General features: G+C 38.7%; 1 protein-coding gene across 1 annotated transcript in view; it reads right to left on the reverse strand.

Moving 5' to 3' along the window:
* The window catches only part of LOC101427658 (zinc finger protein 624-like), a 195,797-nt gene extending 175,924 nt beyond the window's left edge, over positions 1-19,873 (reverse strand). Inside the window, exon 1 of the mRNA XM_071215524.1 lies at positions 19,733-19,873. Within this exon, the coding sequence (XP_071071625.1) occupies positions 19,733-19,750 (18 nt within the window). The 5' untranslated portion in view covers positions 19,751-19,873. The remainder of the gene's footprint in view (positions 1-19,732) is intronic.
* Positions 19,874-22,288: the final 2,415 nt, after the last annotated feature.

Raw genomic sequence — 22,288 nt, forward strand, 5'->3', positions numbered from 1 at the left:
CACATTCGTTTCCCTCAATCACTTGGTTTTGTTGTTAATAACTGCATCCCTCTGTGTTTTTTCATGTACTTTGAAAGTACATATACATTGCCATAGCATGGGTTTGCTTTCCTTTGTGTGTATGTGTGTGTGTGTATTTGAACTTGCTTCACTTAACGTGCCATAGATTTCTATATCAATATATGGAGGCAAACTAATTTTTTAAATAAGTTGCATTGTATTCCATGATTGAATATACTACATCTTATATAGCCATACCCACTGATGGGACATAAATAATTTTTCAATTTCTTTTGTAAAAAGTATTTTTAATTAGAGAGATGGAAGGCTTACAGAAAAATCATGTAGAAAGTACAACATTCTCATATGCTAATTAACATATGAAATTAACATTCTCATATGCAATATTAACACCTTGCATTAGTATGGTATCTTTGTTACCATTCATAAAAGAATATTATTAATCGTAGTAATAACTATGGTCCTACTTTACATTAGGATGTATTTTTTCCAATATACCATCCTATTATTAACACATTGTATTGTGACACATTTGTTACAGTTCATGAAAGAATATTTATATAATTGTACTATTACCTACAGCCAAACATTTACAATAAATTCACTGTGTTGCCACAACATGGAGCCTAGAGTGTCTACAACTAGAAGCGGGAGGAGTGCATCCAGTACCCATGTGGAATCTAAGCCCTCACTTGACATAGGTGTGCAATGGACACAACCAATCCAATGTCCACAGAGAAAATGTGGAATGGGTGTGGGAACGGTAGCCATGGGGGCTGCTGGGTGTGGGGAATGGGAGGAAGAGATGAGATGTGGAGGCGTTTTCGGGACGTGGAGTTGTCCTGGATAGTGCTTCATGGACAATTACAGGACACTGTAGATCCCCCCAGGGCCCACTGGATGGAACGTGAGAGAGTCTGGGCTATGATGTGGACCATTGACTATGGGGTGCAGTGATGCTCAGAGATGAACTTACCAGGTGCAATGGATGTGTCATGATGATGGGAGAGAGTGTTGCTGTGGGGGGAGTGGGGAGCGGGAGCGGTGGGGTTGAATGGGACCTCATTTTTTTTTAATGTAATTAAAAAAATAATAATAAATAAATAATTAAAATAAATAAATAAATAAAAAGATTTGAGAAAAAAAAACTCACTGTGTTGTACAGTCTTATGGTGTGTTGGTTAATTTTTATTCTAATAACATATATGATCTAAAATTTCTCCTTTTAACCACATTTACATATATAATTTATAGTGCTATTAATTACACTCACAATTTTGGCTACCAATATCACCATTCATTTCCAAAATTTATCATCAACACAAATAGAAATTCTGTCCAAATTAAACATTAACTCCCTGTGACAGTTTGAATTTGGTAAATCCCAAAAAGATCATCTTTTGGATTAATCCATTCCTGTGAGTTTGAGGTCCTTTTATTGCATTAAATTCAGACTTCAGATTAGATTACTTGATTAGATTGATTTAGGCTTTTGATTGGAATACATCAGTACATCAGTAAGGCATGAGATAGCTTGCATCTCCACCCTCTTGCTAGGTGTAATATAAACAGAGACACCAAGAGAGACACACTCAGAAAAGGGAGCTGTGCCATTTTGAGAGAAGTGAGAAAGGAGAAAGAGAGAGAGAGATAGCGCTCCAGGTTTGCCTACAGCAGAAAAGCAGAGAAGCCCTAAAAGGCTGAGAGAGGTCCTGGAGTCTTGATTCAGCAGAGCACAAAGGCTTGGAAAGAGGCCCTGGAGGGGCTGGGCCACAGAGCAGCTCAGGGCTGAGGAGGTGAGCTCTGTCATATGCCTAATTGCCACATGGTAGGATGCCAGGATCATCAGTAGCTAATTTGGTGAGAAAACATCTCTGATGGTACTTTGATTTGGACATTTCATGGCCTTGGAATTCTAAGGTTTTCCCCTAATAAAATTCCCATTATAAAAGCCAACTCATTTCTAGTCTTTGCATCTACAGTCCTGTAGCAAAGTAATACACTCCCCATCCCCTATTCCCAATCCAGCCCCAGTAACCTATATTCTAGATTCTAACTCTATGAGTTTGCTTATTTTAACTCATATCAGTGAAATGATAGAAAATTTGTCCTTTTGTGTTTACCTTATTTCAGTGAACATAATGTTTTCAAGGTTCATTCATGTTGTTGAATGAACCAAAACTTCATTCCTTTTTTTAAAAAGATTTATTTATTTATTTATTTAATTTTTCTCCCCTTCCCCACCCCCTCACCCAGTTGTCTGTTCACTGTGTCTACTTTGCTGTGTCTTCTTCTTTGTCTGCTTCTGTTGTTGTCAGCGGCACAGGAATCTGTGTTTTTTTTCTTGCATCATCTTGTTGTGTCAGCTCTCCGTGTGTGTGGCACCATTCCTGGGCAGGCTGAACTTTCTTTCGCGCTGGGCGGCTCTCCTTACGGCGCACACTCCTTATGCGGGGGGCTCCCCTACGCAGGGGACACCCTGTGTGGCACGGCACTCCTTGCGTGCATCAGCACTGTGCGTGGGCCAGCTCCACACAGGTCAAGGAGGCCCGGGGTTTGAACCACAGACCTCTCATGTGGTACATGGATGCCCTAACCACTGGGCCAAGTCCGCTTCCCTCATTCCTTTTTAATGCTGAATAATATTCCAGTGTTTGTGCATACCACATTTTTCTTACACATTCATAGGTTGATGGATACTTGAGTTGCTTCCATTTTGGGCAACTGTGAATAATGACACTACAAACATCGGTGTGCAAATATCTGCTCGAGATCCTGCTTTCAATTATTCTGAGTATATACCTAATAGAGGGTTGCTGGGTCATGTGGTAATTCTATACTTAGCTTACTGAGGAAACGACAAATTGTATTCCACAGCAGCTGCACCATTTTATACTACCAAAAGAATGAATGAATGTTCCTATTTCTCCATTACCTCTCCAACACTTGTAATTTTCTGTTTAATGTAGCATTCTAGTGAGTGTGAAATGGTATCTCACTGTGGTTTTCATTTGCATTTCCCTTTGGCAAATGATGTTGAGCATCTTTTCATGTGCTTTTTATAGCTTTTTGAGGATTCCTATATGTGACAAATTTTTTCTTCCTCGTTTCAGAATTCTCTCTATATTTGGCATTTGACATTATGATTAGTATGTGTCTGAGAATGGGTCTGTTAAGGTTTATTCTGTTTGGAGTATGTAGATTAGTCAGCCAGAAGGGGTGCTGATGCAAAGTACCAGAAATTTGTTGGCTTTTTAAATGGGTATTTACTTGGGGTAAAAGCTTACAGTTACAAGACCTTAAAGAGTTGAGCTCAAGATTAGTTCCTCACCAAAGTCTATTGCCATGTGTTCAAACAAGATGGTGGGCGACATCTGAAAGGGTTCAGCCTTCCTCTTTCCTCTTAAGGCTCTCTGGGCCCAGCTTCTTCCTATCTCAGCTGTAGGCTGGAGGGCTCATTTCTTTCAGGGCCTGCTTAGCTGCTCAGGGCTCTGGTCTCTTTAGCTGCAAGCTATTAGGCAAATTGTTCATTTCTCTTCCCAGGGTCTCTGCTCTATCTATGGAGCTGTGCTCCTCTGTGTTCTTCTCTTGTGTCTGTGTCCATTTATATAGCCCACCACAAGGATGGGGACTCAACCCTAAGCTGCCCTAATGACGTGGCCAAATCAAAGCCCTCATCTTAATTTAATTAAGTAAACGTAAAACCTTTGAATTTAATACAATCAAAGGGTATCACATCCAGAGAAACAGACCAGTTTAAACATAATTTATATTTCTTTTTTGGAATTCAAAAATAATATCAAATGCTACAGAGTACTTTGTGCTTTTTAGACATGTATATTTATGTCTTTCATAAGAATTGGGAAATGTTTGGCCATAATGAGCAATCTGAGGAGAAATCAAGTAAAAAAATCCATTTACAATGACAACTAAAAGAATAAAATATCTAGGAATAAACTTATCTAAGAATGTAAAGGTCCTGTACACAGAAAAACCACATAACATTGTTAAAGGAAATCAAAGAAGACTTAAACAAATGGAAGAATATTCCATGTTCATGTATTGTAAGACTAAATATCATTAAGATGTCTATCTTACCCAAATTGATTTACAGATTGAATCACAATTCCAATAAAAGCTACAACAGCATTTTTTTTTTCATTGAACTGAAAAACTAATTATCAAATTTATTTGGCAGGATAAGGGGCCCCAAATAGCCAAAAACATCTTGAAAAAGAAAATCAAAATTGGAGAAAGCACACTACCTGACTTTAAAGCATACTACGAAGCTACAGTGGTCAAAACTGCATGGTTTTGGCACAAATAGACATACTAACCAATGGAACTGAACTGAACATTCTGATACAGACCCTACACATATACAGCCAGCTGATATTCAACTATGCCACCAAACCCAATCAACTGAGATAGAATAGTCACTTCAACAAATGGTGCTAGGAGAACTGGATATCCATATCCAAAAGAATGAGAGAAGACCACTGTCTTATGCCCTATACAAAAATTAACTGAAGATGAATCAAAGACCTAAATAAAAGAGCCAGGTCCATAAAGCTCCTAGCAGATAATGTAGGTAAGATCTACGACATCTTGTAATAGAAATTATTTCATAAACTTTATACCCAAAGCATTAACAACAAAAGAAAAAAAAAATAAATGGGACCTTTTCAAAACTTAAAACATTTGTGCTTCAAAAGACTTTGTCAAGAAAGCAAAAAGGCAGCCTCCTCAATGGGAGAAAATATTTGGGAACCACTTATCTGACAAGCATTTAATATCTAGCATATATAAAGAAATCTTACATCTCAAAAATAAAAAGACAGACATTTGAATAGAAACTTCTCCAAAGAGGAAATAAAATGGCTAAAAAGCATATGAAAAGATGTTCAACATCACTAGCTTTTAGGGAAATGGAAATAAAAACTACAATTAGACATCATTTTACACCTATTAGACTGGCTACTATTAAAACAAAACAAAACAAAACCCAGAAAACTACAGGTATCAGAGAGGATGTGGAGAAATGGGAACTCTGATCCAGTGCTGGTGGGAATGTAGAATGGTGCAGCCACTATGGAGGACAGTTTGGAGGTTCTTCAGGAAACTGACTATAGAATTGGCATATCTGGCAATTCCAATACTAGGAATATACACAGAAAAATTGAAAACAGTGACATGTACAGATATAAGCACATGCAGTACTATTGTTTATTGCCCAAAGCTGGAAGCAACCCAAGTGTCCATCAACAGAAGAATGAATAAACAAAATGTGAGAAATACATACAATGGAATATTACTCAGCTGTAAGAGGAATGACGTATAGATGCATGTGGCAGATTGGATGAATCTCAAAGACCTTACGTTTAATGAACTAAGCCAGTCATTAAAGGAAAAATATTGCATGAGCTCAACTGAGGATCATGCAATATCCTATAGTTATCAATAACTAAGGATATTGAGCAGACCCACAAGGGTAGAGGCTGGAAGATAGGTTACCAGTAGATAGAAAGGGAGTAGAAAGGGTGAACCAATGCTCAGTCTGGGCAGAATCTATGATAAGGCATAAATTGGCAGTGGATGGGGGTGATGGTGGTGCAGGGATGTGACTGGAGTCAAAAGTGTTGGAGTGTGAGGGTAAGTGGGTTTGAAGTGGTGGGTTGGGTTACCCATGGAAATGGGAGTAGGGCTACAGGAAGGAACAGTTGAACGCTGAGAAGGTAGAGGACCCTAACTGGTAATATAATTGTGGGAATGTTCTTTTGGCAACTATGGCAGGGGAAGGTAACTAGTGCAGGGCGTTGGTGGTAGGTGGATGTGCAAGGAAAGGTGTACCTGGGGCATGCTTATATGGAATATGAATGTGTTAACTCTCATAGGGTATTATCTCAGTGTGTGAATACCCACATAATAACCAACAAAATATTAAACTCCATCCTGGAAATCCTGCTACATTCTCAAATAGAGGGGCGAGAATCTCTTGAGTACATATGCAGTGCCTAAAAAAAGAAAATGGACCAGTATGCCAGGCCCTCCCCCGCCCAGTGTGCTCACTGTCTGTTTTCTGTGTCCATTTGCTTGTGTTCTGTGTCTGCTTTTCTTCTCTTTAGGCAGCACCAGGAACTGATCCTGGGACCTTCTAGAGTGGGAGAGAGGCATCCAATCTCTTGGACCACCTCAGCTACCTGGTCTACTGTGTCCCTTATTGTCTCTCATCTGTGTCTCTTTTTGTTGCGTTATCTTGCTGCACCAGCTTTCTGTGTGGGCCAGCACTCTTGCACAGGCCAGCACTCCTGCACAGGCCAGCATGCCATGCAGGTCAGCACTCTGCATGGGCCAGCACTCTGCATGGACCAGCACTCCATGTGAGCCAGCTCTCCACTTAGGCCAACTTGCTACGCAGGCCAGTCTGCCTTCACCAGGAGGCCATGGGAATCAAACCCTGGACCTCCTATATGGTAGACAGGAGCCAGTCACTTGAGCCACATCTACTTCCCAAACCCTCAATATTAATGCTTGTACTTATGAACCTTATTCTTGTAAACTTGAAACTTAGCCTGGTAATATACATTGCCTAAGAATTACCTCCTGAAAACTTCCTTGTTACTCAAATGTAGCCTCTCTAAACCAAATTCAGCAAATAAACACAATACCTTTCCCCAGCATGGGACATGACTCCCAGTGATGAGCCTCCCTGGCACTGAGGGATTAATACCAAGCACCAACCAGCAATGCATTTGGGAAAATACCTTGACCAAAAGGGGAAAACATTATATAGTTTTTATGGCTAAGAGGTTTCAAAGTGAGTTGGGAGGTCACTCTAGGTGTTATACTTAGACATGTCTCAGGCAGATCTCACTGCCACAGTAAACAAAGCCTCAAATAGGGGTGCTTTTGAGGGCTCTAAAGACATCCAGACACTATAGGCAAGGCACACAACCCCTTGCAATCAGCACCCTTTCAGTGGGCTTTACCTTGGAATATATGACAACATATTTATCCAATGTAACAGAGTTAGACTCATTTATAATCCCTATACATGATTTGCTTACCCCTTTTATTGAGCCTATAATTAGCACTATACCCATTAAATATATGTCTTGGAGACTTAAATCTTTAGTCTGTTCATATGCTGGTTGAGCCCTGAATCTCAGAAGAGTTGCAGCCAACACCTATTCTCCAGTTCATCAGATTCACCCAGGACAACAAAATGATGATGATGGATAACCTCCATTCCAAAAAACTGAGTATGTACAACTGCAAGGAAAACAATTCCTTCCATCTGCCCCATAAGATCTAAGCCACCTCTCAATCTGAAGCAGAGCAGGCATCACTATCCTCAAATCCTCAAGGATGAGGAATGAACAAAATTAAGGGAGAAATGCAACCATGGATCAAAGCAAACATTATTATTGTAGTAGTGGAAGAACATGTAACATTGATATAAAGACAGTGTGGCAGTTTGGTATTGTTTATGAATTCCAAAAATAGATATTGGACTGTGTTTGTAAACTGGTCTTTTGCTCTGGGTGTATTAGATTAGATTCAGAGGTTTCACTTTTACCTTATTAAATAAGATTAGGCTATTATTTGACCACATTATTAGGGTGACTCAGTTTGAGTCGCCACCCCTCCCCCCATGGGCTATATAAATGGATGCTCAGTCAAAGCCAGGGAAGTAAATACATACACAGAAGCAGATATGCAGGAAGAGAGAGGGCTCCATAGACACGGTCCCCAGGAAGAGAGATGAGCTTGATAGTCTATAGCTGACCTTGTGGAGAGACCTGAGCAATGGAGCCCAGAAATAAATGAGCCCCAGGGAAAGTGATTAGTCTTAAACCAAGCTACAGCTGAGATCGGAAGAAGCTGGGACCATGGAGTCTTACATGGAAGAAGGCAGGCTGAATCCTCGCAGACATCACCCACCATCTTGCATCAACACATGGCAACATGGGGGGAGTGGGGTGTATATGGGAACCTCTTATTTTTTTTAATGTAACTTTTTTTTGTGATGTATATATTTTCAAAAAAATACAAGTTACAAAAATGATGGGGTGTGTGCGGGGGTAGGGAGTGGGTTAGATGGGAACCTCTTACTTTTTTTTGTCTTTTAAAGATTTATTTCTCTCCCCTTTCCCCCTTCCCCAGTTTCTGTTCTCTGTGTCCATTTGCTGTGTGTTCTTCTGTGTCCACTTCTATTCTTGTTAGTGGCACTGGGAATCTGTGTCTCCTTTTGTTGCATCATCCTGCTGCGTCAGCTCTCCGTGTGTGCAGCGCCACTCCTGGGTAGGCTGAACTTTCTTTCACACTGGGCAGCTCTCCTTAGGGGGTGCACTCCTTGCATGTGGGGCTCCCCTATGGGGGGACACCCCTGCGTGGCACGGCACTCCTTGCATGCATCAGCACTGTGTGTGGGCCAGCTGTACACTAGTCAAGGAGGTCCTGGGTTTGAACCTTGGAACTCCCATGTGGTAGGTAGATGCTCTATCCGTTGAGCCAAGTCTGCTTCCCTTTTTATGTTTTTTAATGTAGCGTTCTTTGTGATCTATTAACTTTAATTTAAAAAGTGAAAAAACCCAAAACACATGGCAACAGACTTTGGGTAAGAAAGTAACTCTTATAGTGCCTTGGGTTGGACTCTTTTTTTTTTTTTAAAGATTTATTTTTTATTTATTTCTCTCCCTTTCCCTCCCTCCCCCCCGCCCCCAGTTCTCTGCTCTGTGTCCATTCACTGTATGTTCTTCTGTGTCCGCGTGTATTCTTGTCAGTGGCACCCAGAATCTGTCTTTTTGTTGCGTCATCTTGCTGCGTCAGCTGTGTGTGTGGCACCATTCCTGGGTGGGCTGCACTTTTTTCACACTGGGCAGCTCTCCTTACAGTGCGCACTCCTTGCGTGTGGAGCTCCCCTATGCAGGGGAACACCCCTGCATGGCACGGCACTCCTTGCATGCATCAACACTGTGCGTGGGCCAGCTCATCACACAGGTCAGGAGGTCCTGGGTTTGAACCTTGTACCTTCCATGTGGTAGGCGGACGCCCTATCTGTTGGGCCAAATCTGCTTCCTGAGTTGGACTCTTTAAGGCCTGGAAACTACAAGCTTCTACCTCAAATAAATATCCTTTTATAAAAGCTAACTGAGTTCTGGTACTTTGCATCAGCACCTATTTGGCTGACTAATACAGATAACGTTCTGAGGTTCTGAGGGGTGGTGAAGGGAATTATGGTGAAACATAGGGTGTTTTTAGGGCATGAAAATGTTCTGCGTGATAGTGCAATGACAGATACAGGTCATTATACATTTTGTCAAAACCCATCAGATTGTACAATACAAAGTATAAACCATAAAATAAACTATAGATCTTGGTTAGTAGTAATATTTTAATACGTATTTATTCATCAATTTTTAAAAAGATTTATTTCTTTATCTCTCCCCATCCCCATTGTTTGTACTTGCTATGTCTGTTCATCTTTGTTTCTTTAGGAGGCACCAGGAGCCGAACCTGGGACCTCCAATGTGGGAGGGAGGTGCCTAATCACTTGAGCCACCTCTGTTCACTGCTTTGTTGTGTCTCTTGCTGTTTTCCTCTTGTGTCTCTTGTTGCATCACCTTACTGTGTCAGCTTACCACGCCTGCCCGTCACTCCGGCTTACTGTCTTCTTTAGGAGGCAGTGGGAACCGAACCACAAACTTCCCATGTAGTAGGTGGGAGCCCAATTGCTTAAGACACATCCAATTCCCTGTATTCATCAATTTTAACATATGTACCACACTACTGTAAGATGTTATTAATAGGGAAAAATGTGGGAGGGGAAGAGGAGGTGTATGGGATTCCTTTATTCTTTCCATGTAAGTTCTCTGTAATCTAAACCTCTTTAAAAATAAAATTTATTATATGGAAAATAAACAAAGAATGATATAACTGGTAAATAGCCAGTCTGATCTCAAACTGTAACACTGGTTCCAATTTATTCTGTACCATTAGGATAGCATGTATTTAAACATTCAGATTTACTCAGCTTTTCTTCATCTGTTTCTTGCCCTGGATATGGAAAAAAATATTTATGATTTCAGTTTTTTTTGTGCAATTGTTTCACCTCTAAGGGAAAGCTTCCTTTCCTCTCTTCCCGTTCCAGGACTCTTTTACCTGTTCTGTTTTTTATGCAGAGTTTTTCCTCGGTTCCTATTGTTTAATTCTTTCCGTTACTCAGTGTCCCCTTTTCCTTACATGTCTCAGTTCTGGGACCTGTCCTGTATTACAGCAGCTCTGTCCCACCCCCATCTCCATCCCCTTTTTTCTGTGAGGCTATTATGCCTCTGGTTTCTTCCCTGTTAGCATATTCTGCCCAGGAGAACCAGATGGGGTCAATCCAGAAAGGTAGGTGTGGTGGTTTGGAACCATAGGTACCCTAGAATATTATGTTCTTAAAGTTAATCCATTCCTGTGGGTGTGGACCCATTGTAAGTAGGACTTTTTGATGAGACTACTTAAGGTAAAGTTTGACCCACTTTAATTAGAGTATGTCTTAATTCTCCTACTGGAGATAGAGAAATAGAGCACCAAATTTGAATGAACTCTTCCTATATTCAGGTTAATAAACCTTTGACTGATTGGCAAAAGTTTTCTCCCATTTTATCATTTGCCTTTTGACTTTGTCTTTCTCTATGTAGAATTTTGACAGATTTATTCTGTCAGTCATTTCCAAATTGATTCCAGATTTCTCTTTCACGTAAGACCTCACAAAGATACACAAATAACCTGTTGGGGTTGGGTTTTTTTACATTTAGATTTGCAATGTAATTCTATAGATGAAATTGGCATCTTACTTTATTTATAACCGATCATGAAACACTATTAAATATACCATTTCTTTTTCCTCTAAGTTGAAATGCCAACCCTCAACCTTTACATATGGATTTTCATATATGTGAATCTACATATTCTGAACATTCTAAGTCTCTATTTTGGTACACTTTTAATCATACTCATCTGTATGCATCAAATAATATATATGTGTATTTTATTATAGTACCTATGCAATGGGTAGCACCTGGAAGACAAGTTACCCACCACTTCTTTTCCAAGCTATTGTTGTCAATTTCCTGGAATATTTATTCTTATAAATTTCAAAATCATTTTGTCCACACATACAAAAAAAGTGCATTGAGAACAGTTCTGGGAAGATGGTGGTGTACATCAGGCAGGGTGCAGCCTTCTTACTAAACAGGACAGAAGGGGACAAAAGGTGTCTGAGATAGTCGCTTTGAGGATCTACACACTAGGAGATTTTAACAAGCTTCGTAAGGAGGGGTTGGGGACAGAGAAACAAGGGGGCCAAAAGGAAAACTGTGAGTTACTAGCCCCTGTGCCTTAGATCCAAGGACAAATTCAGGTTGAATGTGAAAAGCTGGAAAAAGATATTCCATACAAACAGTAATCAAAAAAGATGTGGGGTAGTGATAGTAATATTGGACAAAATAGAGTTTAAATGCAAAACTTTTATAAGAGCTGAAGGTTACTATATTAATAAAAGGGACAATTCATCAAGAAAATATAATCACAATCATCTCAACAGATGTGGAAATGGCACTTGACAAAACACAATAGACTTTCTTGATAGAAACACTCTAAAAGATAGGAATAGAAGAAAACTTTCTCAATAAGATAAAGTGCATTATTGAGAAATCTATAGCTAACATTGTACTCAATGGTAAAAAACTGAACACTTTCCCACTGAGATTGGGAACAAGACAAGGATACCCACTGTCTCCACCGCTATTCAATATTGTGCTAGAAGTTCTAGCTAGAGCAATTAGGTTAAAGAAATAAAAAGGGGCCAAATTAGAAAGGTAGAAATAAAACTTTTGCTGTGCTGTTCACTGAGGACATGATCCTTTATCTAGAAAATCCTGAAAAATCCACAAAACAAAGCTAGTAGAACTAACAGACGAGTTCGGCAACATGGTTGGATACAAGATTAATATGCAAAAATCAGTAGCATTTTTATATACTACTGATGAGCAATCTGAGGAGGAAATTTTTAAATTCCATTTATAATAAGGACTAAAAGAGTCCAATATTCAGGAATAAACTTAACCAAGGACACAAAAGACATATATTCAGAAAACTACAAAATATTGCTAAACGAAACCCAAGACTTGAATGGAAGGACATTCCATGTTCATGGGCTGGAAGACTAAATATCATTAAGATGCCAATTCTACCTGAACTGATTTACAGATTAAACACAACAGCTGTTTTTGCAGAAATGGAAAAGCCAATTATCAAATTTATTTGGAAGGGGCCCCTTAATAGCCAAAAATGGTGGTGGTGTATAATTCTTTTAATGTGCTTTTGGATTCACTTAGAAAGTATTTTGTTGAGGATTTTTGCATCTATATTTATTAGAGAAATTGGTCTGTAATTTTCTTTTTTCAAAATATCTTTATTTGGATTTGCTATTAGGATGGTGGCTTCATAGAATGAGTTTGTAGTGATCCCTCCTGTTCAATTTTTTGGAAGAGTTTGAGCAAGATTGGTATCAGATCTTTTTTAAATGATTGGTAGAACTCACCTGTGTAGCAATCTGGTCCTGGACGTTCCGTTTTGGGGAGGTTTTTGATCACCGTTTCAGTCTCTTTACTCATGGTTGGTTTATTGAGATCTTTAGTGTGGCTTGTTCATGTATTTATAGGAATTTGTCCATTTCATCAACTTTGTCTAGTTTGTTATTGTACAACTGTCCATAGTATCCTCTAATAAGCTCTTTGATTTCTTCGGGGATAGTAGTAACGTTCCCTGTGTTAGTCTGCCAAGGGCTACCAATGCAAAGTACCAGGTCTCTGTTGGTTTTTATAAAGGGTATTTATCTGCGGTAAAAGCTTACAGATACAAGGCCATAAAAAGTCCAACTCAAGGCACCATAAGAGGTGCTTTCTCACCAGTCAGTTGCCACGTGTCGAAGCAAGATGCCACTAATCTTTGGCTGGTCTCTGCCTTCCCCTCTGGGCTCACCATTGCCTTTTGAGCTCCATGGGCCCAGCTGTTTGAGGTTGCATGCTTGATTGATGCTGTAGTCCTCTCTCTCCCCTGGCATTGGGCTTGTTTCTTTCTGGGTCTCCTATATCAGTCTTGGCTGGTCCACTCTCTTCCCAATCTCAGATATAAGCTATCAGGCAAATGGTTCTTCCTGGGGACTCAACTGTTTTAGCTGACTCCTTTCTGCCACATGGCAGGATCAAATATGACAGAGGTCTCTCTTCTTGTGTGTCTCTCTGCCCCTGTGAGTCCATTTGTATCAGACCCAGCAAGAGGGCAGGGACTCACCTGAGCCATGCCCACTGACATAGTCATATCAGAAAGCCCTAAATCAATCTTAACAGGTGTAGCAGTTTGATATTATTAATGAATTCCAAAAAGAAATATTGGATTATGTTTGTAAACTGATCTTTTCCTCTGGGCATATTAGATTTCATTGGATTCATAGGTTTACTTGATTAAGTAATTATGTAAACCTCTTGTGCCAGTAGGGCAGAGTCCCCACAGATAAAAGGCATGGCAAAGGACAGAGTTAAGGGCTCTTAATGTTGGAGTTTTGATGTTGGAGTTTGATACTGAAGCTGGAGCCCCAGGGAGAGAGACAGAGCTGTTTGCCTGGTAGTCAATATGTATTCATCAATTGTAACAAATGTACCAAACTAATGAAAGATGTTGTTGATGTGAGAAAGTATGCGAAGGAGAGGAGATGGGGTATTTGGGAATCCCATATATATATATGGGTTTTTTTTCATTTGGTTTCAGGTTCATTTTTTAAGATATATTTTATTTATTTTATTTTTCATTTGTCCCCCACCCCCTGATGGTTTTCCCATCTGTTTGCTCATTATTTCCTCACCTTCTCCAGGAGGCACCAGGAACCAAAATTGGGACCTCCCACATGAGAGGCGGGTGCCCAATGGCCTGAGCCACATCCGCCTACCACAGGTCACTATATTATAGATGGTTGATGAAGATGTTGTTAATAATACAAATACAGGGAAATGGACTTGGCCCAGTGGTTAGGGCGTCTGTCTACCACATGGGAGGTCTGCGGTTCAAACCCCGGGCCTCCTTCATCAGTGTGGAGCTGGCCCATGTGCAGTGCTGATGCGCGCAAGGAGTGCCCTGCCACGCAGGGGTGTCCCCCGTGTAGGGGAGCCCCACGCGCAAGGAGTGCGCCCCATAAGGAGAGCCACCCAGCGCGAAAGAAAGTGCAGCCTGCCCAGGAATGGTGCCGCCCACACTTCCCGTGCTGCTGACAACAGAAGCGGACAAGTGGACAAAGAAACAAGACGCAGCAAATAGACACAGAGAACAGACAATTGGGGGGGGGGGGGGAATTAAATAAATAAATCTTTAAAAAAAAATAATAACAATACAAATACAAGAATGTTCCTTTAGTCCAAAGTGTTTAGACTATGGTGATATGTGGGAAAAATACAACTAATGTAAATTATACACCATAGTTAATAGTAATATTTTTGTAGCAAAGGCAAATAAGGTACTATATCAATGCTACAGGTTAAAAAAAGAATATGGGATTTAGTTTCATGAGATGTGAATAAGATCAATTTTTTTTTTCATTTTCATTTACAAGGATTAAATAAATATGCCTGGACAGAATTTTTTAACGTAATGCTTCCATAGTTCTGAGGATTGAACCTGGGATCTTGTATACAGGAAGTTGGCACTCAACCACTGAGCCACATTGGCTCCCCTGAATTGGTTTTTTCATTTGTTTGCTTATTGTTGGTTTTTGTTTTTAGGAGGCAGTGGGAACCAAACCTGAAACCTTCGATGTGGGAAAAAGGGAAAAAGGTACTCAACTGCTTGAGCCACATCTGGTCCCTTCAACAGTTTAAGCTGCCTTTGTTTTTGTTTTTTTGAAGTTCAAATAAAGCTTACTAATTTTGAAAAAAAAAAAAAAAAAGGCCAAAAAGTGCACTGAGATTCATTTTAAATTGTGTTGAATTTATATATGCATCTAGGAAAGATTGTCCTCATTTAAGAACAGAGTCTTTCACTCCATTTATTTAGGTCCTGTTTCTTATCCTTTAATAAATTTATTAATTTTCCTCATAAATATTCTTAACTTTTAAAACTAACTTTATTTCTGGAACCCTGTGGTGTTTGTAACAACAAATCAATGGTACAGCCACTTCAAACTATATTACTAGTATTTAAAAAATTGATTTTTGTAACTTATTTTGTATCCAATTAATGTACATATTTGTTTATCAATCTTATATTATTAAATATTTGTGGGATACAATTATATAATTTTCAAATGAAGATAATTCCCCTTTCTTTTCTCAGGGTATGCTGTTTTCATCTCTTATCTCATTGCATTTAATATAACCTTCTTTTTATGGCTGCAGCATTCTGTGTCCTGATTTGGAAGGCTTTTTCCATTTTGAGATTATAAAAGATAGTCTCCTGAATTTTTTATAACATTTGTTTTGGTTTGTTTATTAGAATGAAATCTTTATTCCATTTTGAATTTATTTCTATGTATACTATAAGAAAACACAATTCTTTTACAAATGGATATTTGTCATAATACTCATTCGAATTGTCTGTTTTATCACTGATATGAGATTATATTTTTATAAACTAGATTTCTATCTATACTCAGGTATATTTTGTCCCATTAATGAATGTGTCTATTCCTGCCCCAATACTTTCCTAATTCCTATAGTTTAATAAACGATTGCACTATCAGCAAGAGCCTAGCCATTCCCATCATTTTCACCTAAAATTGCAATGACAAATTATATTGGGATTCCGATAGGACTACATTGAATGTATTGATTAATTGGGGAGAATGGGTTCTCTATAACTATGGAATTGTCCCACCCAGAAACATGGTAAAACTCTTTCCTTTATTTAGATATTATGATGTGCATTCGTAAAACTTTTAGTTTTTTTTATATAGATCTTAATAATTGCTGATAGTCCATTCCTAGGTATATTAGGGTTTTGGTTGCTACTATGATTGAGGGCTTATTTTTTTCTTCATTAAAATGGCTAATTATGAAAGTGTGGATATTTTTACTTTGATTTTTATATGTTTATTTCATCAATTACTTTTACTTCTTGGCTAACACTTGCAGTTGATTTTCCTGGAGTTGCTATGTAGAAATTCAAATTGGCAAAAATGACAGTTCTGTATTTTAACTATTTAAGCCTGTCATTTATTTTTCTTGTTGCACTGGTTGGAATAATGTTGAATAATAGCAGTGATGGTAGCAGGTGTCTCTATTTTATTCTTTAATGGAAATGCTTCTAATGGCTCACCTCTAAATATAATATTGGCTGATTTCCTTTAACTGATTAACCAAGATTCTTCCTATTTCTATGATATTAAAAGTTTATTAGGAATTAGTTTTGAATTTCATTGGTTTCTTTTAAACTACATTAGAAAAAATATATAACCTGTAAAAATGTATTAAATCGTTTAATATTTTATTATTATGAAGGACTTGGATAAATTGAAGACTTTCTGAGGTTCACAATTAAAAGTATATAAACTAGAGGAGTGGATGTGGCTCAAGTGGTTGAGTGCATACTACCCACATGGGAGGTCCTGGGTTCAGTTCCTGAAGCCTCCTAAAAACAAAAAAAACAAACAACAAGCAAAAACAAATGAAAAAACCAACTCACGGGATCCAATGTAGCTCAGTGGTTGAGCACCGGCTTCCCACACACAAGGTCCCAGGTTCAATCCCCTGCCCCAGTACCACACACAAAAATAAAAGTACATCAACTGTATATACCTGACAGTTTTAAACACACTACATTAAGTATACATCCTCACCTTTTAGTACACTGTTTTCTTTAAAGTCAGTCTTAACTCCAATTGTTATTGCTGCACATTTACTTTTGATGGGTGGTAAGGTGTATTTTGTCTGAAACTTTTAATCTATATGCATCTTTTTACATGAAATATGAAACTCATTCTTTTACGTTTCAGATTCATCATTTTAAGTTTAATGAAATAGTCAGTTCTGCTATAATGCTTATTTTGAAAACATGGATTTGTTCCAGTATGATTGATATCTTAGAGAACAATGTGAACATAACACAAATATCACATTTGCTTAGATATGATTTTGTCTCTGAGAAACACTACTGGGGCAAGTTTGCCCCTGAGGGGACATTTGGCAATGTCTTGAGACATTTTTGATTGTCTCATCTGAGAAGGGGGTGCTACTAGAATTTCACAGACAGACCCCAGGGATGCTACTACCATCCTTCAATGCACTAGATAATCTCCCATAACAAAGAATTATCTGGTCCAAAATGTCAACAGTGCTAAGGCTGAAAAAACTTGCACTAGGTGAATACAGAAAACTGACCCCAGCTTATCTGAGCAGTGTTGGAAAAAACAAAAAACAAAATGCATACATGCACATCCTTCAAATATCTACTGACTATATATACTGGCTATATATACCGGCTTATACCCTGCGTGTTATGAGCCTTACCTATCCACGTCTGGTATTACAACTTTCAGATACCCTTCATTCCACCATCTCAAAATACCTTCCAATCTTTTTTAAGCCCACAAGCAAACTTCAGCCTTTTATAAGGCAAAGTGACATATTTATTATAGTATTCCTGTATTTCCTAGCCATTTATCATGTGTAAACACTGCTACTGTTAGATGTGTGTCTCTCTCTATATATACATATATATTTTTTAATGCACCACAGACTATGTTATTGAGTATTGTTCCCTAATTACATTTTCCCCACAAGCTCTTTGTTTTTTTATGAACAATTTTGCATAGTGTTGTGATTTTCAGAAATGCATATGATGTTTTATAGCAGAACTGACTGTACATTTTTATTTCTTTGTTAAATGTATTTGTTCTTGTCTTTTCTCTAATTAAATCCCTTCCTTTTTAAATGTCAAAAAATCTTAAATATTTATTACTTTTTTTAATTTCCAAAAGTTCAAAAGATGTAGAAACTTAGAGGATATTATAACAAGTTTTCTTGTATTCACAACTGATTTAACAAATTTAACATTTTTGCTTCAGATTTCCTTTTAATAAAATCAATAGAATTTGACACATGAAACTGAAGCCCTTTTGGTTCCTCTATTCAATCCTGTTCTATTCTCCTGCATTCCCAGAGGCTGACATTTATTATAAATGTAGTGATTATCTTTTCAGCTGATGTTTGTCATCTTTTAATACATATATATGTGCAGTCAAAAATAATATATAGTATTGCTTTGTTTCTTTTATACATAAATGCTTGATTATTCTGCACCTTGCATTTACTCTCAATATTGCTTATGAGATCTCTCCATGTTGATAACTAATTTATTTTAATTTTGTGCTTCTTTGTGTCTTGTTTAAAGAAATTATTTTCTTTAGATATTTTACACTATCTTCTCAAAGGTAAAGTTTTGTTTTTAGGCTTCAATTTCTAATTTACCTAGAAAGTAATGTTCAAATTATATACATAATTATCTACATTATTTTTTTTCTCCACATGGAAACTCAATTGTCCCAACATATCTTTGAATAGCCCATTCTTTGCCTATTAATTTGGAAGGCCACCAATGTGGTAGACCAAGGTCCTCTGATACCTTAGGTCTGTTTGCAGTGCTCCACGTGACGATCCCTGCACGAAACAACACTGCGTTAATTCTATAGGTTTATAGTTAGTCTTCTTATATGGTAGGGCAATTCCCCTTTCTTTTTCACAATCACGTAACTCATTTTTTTTTTACCTTTATAATATCCAAATGAACTTGAAAATCTGTTCATATAAAATTATAAAAATCTGACTATGATTTTGATGAATCCAGTGAACTGACATACTAATTTGGAAGAAAAGTATCATCTTTACTATATTCTTCCCATCTAAGGGCATGGTGTACCTCCCATTTTGTGATCATTTTCTCCATAAAGTAGTTGTACATCTTTTGTAGAATTAATCCTAGGAAATTATGGTTTCGTTGAGATTGTATTTTTTAATTCATGATCTCATGATTCATTTAATAATAAGCAAAATGCTCAATATGAAAATTTAATAAAACATAGGAAAGCATTAATGAAAGCAAAAACCATGGCCACTACTTGGAAAGCTCAATTTCCCTATTCTTCAACAAAACAATAAATAAATAAACAATGTGTAAACTATTTAGGTTTTTATATCCTTCTCTATTCCTCCTTTCTTTCCTAAATACGAAGTTAATCACCTAAGCAACGATTCTGACATTTAATCTGCTGCCGTCTATCATTTCAGCCACTCAAATTCTTAAATCTTTTCAAGTTTCTGTTTTTAAATCAGTACTTTCATGATGTAAATCTGCCGAGAACATAGCTCCATCCTCCAGTCCATTCTCCAATCCATTTCTATCCCCCCCGCCACACCCGGGGCGCCCCTCCCCAGGTCTCGGTCCTGTTCCAGGGTCTAACCCCGTCCAGGCTCGCTACTCTCAGGGGCTTGGCCCCAGAACAGCCCCTGGACAAACGGCGGCCGCCGGCTCCGTCCACAGCCCGGGTCTAACACTCGGAGCCCGACGAGAACACACTGCCCTTCCCGTCCACCGCAGCCCAAAGTGCGGGCCCGCTCGGAGCACGAAGGCACGCCCCCGGCCCCAAATCTGGGCGTCCAAGCGGAGGAGGCCTTTTTACCCGAGGCGGATGAGCCATGGCCTTTTGCAGTGTTCATTGACACGATCCGGGAATGGTCGACTGCACCAGCTCTGCTCACGGGAAACTTTTCAACGCGCCCCGCCTTCCCCTTTGCCCCGAATTTCAGGCCGAGCCTGGGGACCGCGGTGCACCCTGGGACTCTCCCCCTGGCTCTCTCTGGAAAGCAGCTGCAGCTCGGCTTTCACTGCGCCTCCACTCGGACGGAGGAGCAGGAGCAGTTTGTGTTGCCCAAGACCAGCTTAGACTGTACCAGGCTTTACCTTCAGTTCGCTAAGAGCCCAGGACTCTTTATTTGCAGCCAGCCTTTATTTAGGAGAGATCCTTGGACTAACTTGGTATCTCCAGGAGACTTAAAGATGGGGTGAACAAGGTCAGCCAGCTTTTCCCAAATCCGACCTCCTACCCAAAGTAAGAGTTGGAGAGGGAGCATGAGAGCAACAGAAAGAGGACAGAAAAAGAGGGAAGCACACACACTCCGAAAGAGCAAGGTCTGAACAGAGACAGACTGAAAGAGTTGAAGAGAGAAAGAGAAAGACAGAGAAGAGACAGACAAGAAGAGAGGTACACGCATACACAGAAACAAAGACAGAGAGAGGTTTGAAGAGAGGAGTGCTTCACTTTTATTTCTCCCCAGAGCAGACCCTGAATCAAGAATTTGATTGAAGAGGTTCATTTGTGAAGTGCCAGGAATCAAGTGAGGGAGTTGGGAAATGAGACCTGGAAGAGAGTTAAGACAATAAACAGGGCAATTAAGATTCAGGCCTGCTGCCCACTTTGTGAGAAAGTGTAAAACATACTTGAGAATGATCCCACTAGGGGATGAGGAGACTGGGGTATTTATCCACCAACTCCTGCCCTCATTGGTTGAAGACACTTCTGTTCAGATGCACAGAGGCTGAGCTATGTGTCTTAGCCCTAGAATGTCAGGCAGAGGAGATCCCTGCCTGAGCCAAGTGCAAACAAAGGATAATGGGTGAGGCAACAGCAGCATCACTGAGAGAGAGACACTGAGATGGAGAAAAACCAGAAAGGGAAATGGAAACATGACAGAGAAAAACATAGGGAGAAAGTTGGAGGGAGAGGATTGAAAAATACAGAGAAACATGGACAAGAAAAGATACAGAGAGATACTCCGAAAGAGAGATTTTTTAATGAGAAAGAGAAAGGAGGAGGAAATGGGTGGCAAGCAGTTCATCCTCAGAAAATCAATCTCAGATTCTTCCCTAGTAATATTTTAGGTGTTAGGTTACAGTAAACATAAAGGAAATGTTTGCAGCTTAGGGGAGGGACCATATAAGAAAAATAAAACAGTCCCTGTATAGGTATAATGAATGTAAACATATGTCAGTGTCTATTATGGAATAGTGAAATGCACATATACTTTACAGTTTAAAATTTTTTATTTATAATAATATATGATAAAATTGACCTTTTTGTTGTATAAATATATGAATTTTACAACATATATAAACACACTAGCCACCACCATAATTAGGCTATTTAAAATTTCATTGCCTCCATAAATACCCTCATACTATCCTTTTGTGGTCATGCCCTCCCCACATCTATAAACCATAGTAAGGACTATGTTCTATGTCCCTATGGTTTTATCTTTTCAAGATGCAACATAAATGATACATTTATAGTATATAACAAAGGTACAGTTTGCAATCCTTTGAGACTAGCTTCTTTCCAACTTCGTAATTCCTTAGAGATCACCCAAGTTTTTCCATGTATCATTAATTCGTTCCTTTTTATTACTCAGTAGAATTCCATAGTATGGATATATTACGGTGTGTTTACCCATTCATCCATTGAAGGACATCTAGGTCGTTCCCAGAATTTGCAATTATGAATAGAGTTGCTGTAAAAATGCAGGTACAAGTTTTGTATGAACATAAGTTTACATTTTTCTAGGATAGATATACAGGAGTGGGAGTGTTTGAGTCATTCAGAAATATTTGCTAAACTTTATAAGAAATTGACTAAATATTTTCCAGAATGGCTGTGCCATTTCACATTGCTACCAGCAATTTATGAGAGTTCTAGTTGCTCCAAATTGTCAATAGCACTTGGTATTGTCAGAATGTTCTTAGTTCTGGAAAACCTACCCTGCGGGACACCAATAACTGGACATATGAAATGGGAGCCTTTGAAACACTTCACCCAGCAAAAACCATAAGAACCAAACAGTTTTATAGAGAGGACATGAATCTTACCTGTGACACAGGAGTTAGAAGAAGAAGAAGAAATGCAAACTTTCTCCCTTTAATTCTCTGGTGTGGCAGATTTAGATAAGCAGAGGGCTTTAGAGATTAAATTCCTATTTCAAAAAACTAAATGAAGTTAATACCTGATACCGCATCTGGTTTTTGTATATTGCTTCATCCTTCTTAATCATCCCTTTATTGTAAGGTGTTAACCTGGTGAGTGAATTCTGTTTGATACTTGTTCACCTTGGCCACCAAACAATTTGCTTTTCCCTAGCAGAAGTGGAAATTTACTTTGATTCTCATGCCACAGAAATGCACATTT

This window comes from Dasypus novemcinctus, chromosome 5 (assembly GCF_030445035.2).
Source record: "Dasypus novemcinctus isolate mDasNov1 chromosome 5, mDasNov1.1.hap2, whole genome shotgun sequence".
In the NCBI taxonomy this organism is placed as follows: Eukaryota; Metazoa; Chordata; class Mammalia; order Cingulata; family Dasypodidae; genus Dasypus; species Dasypus novemcinctus.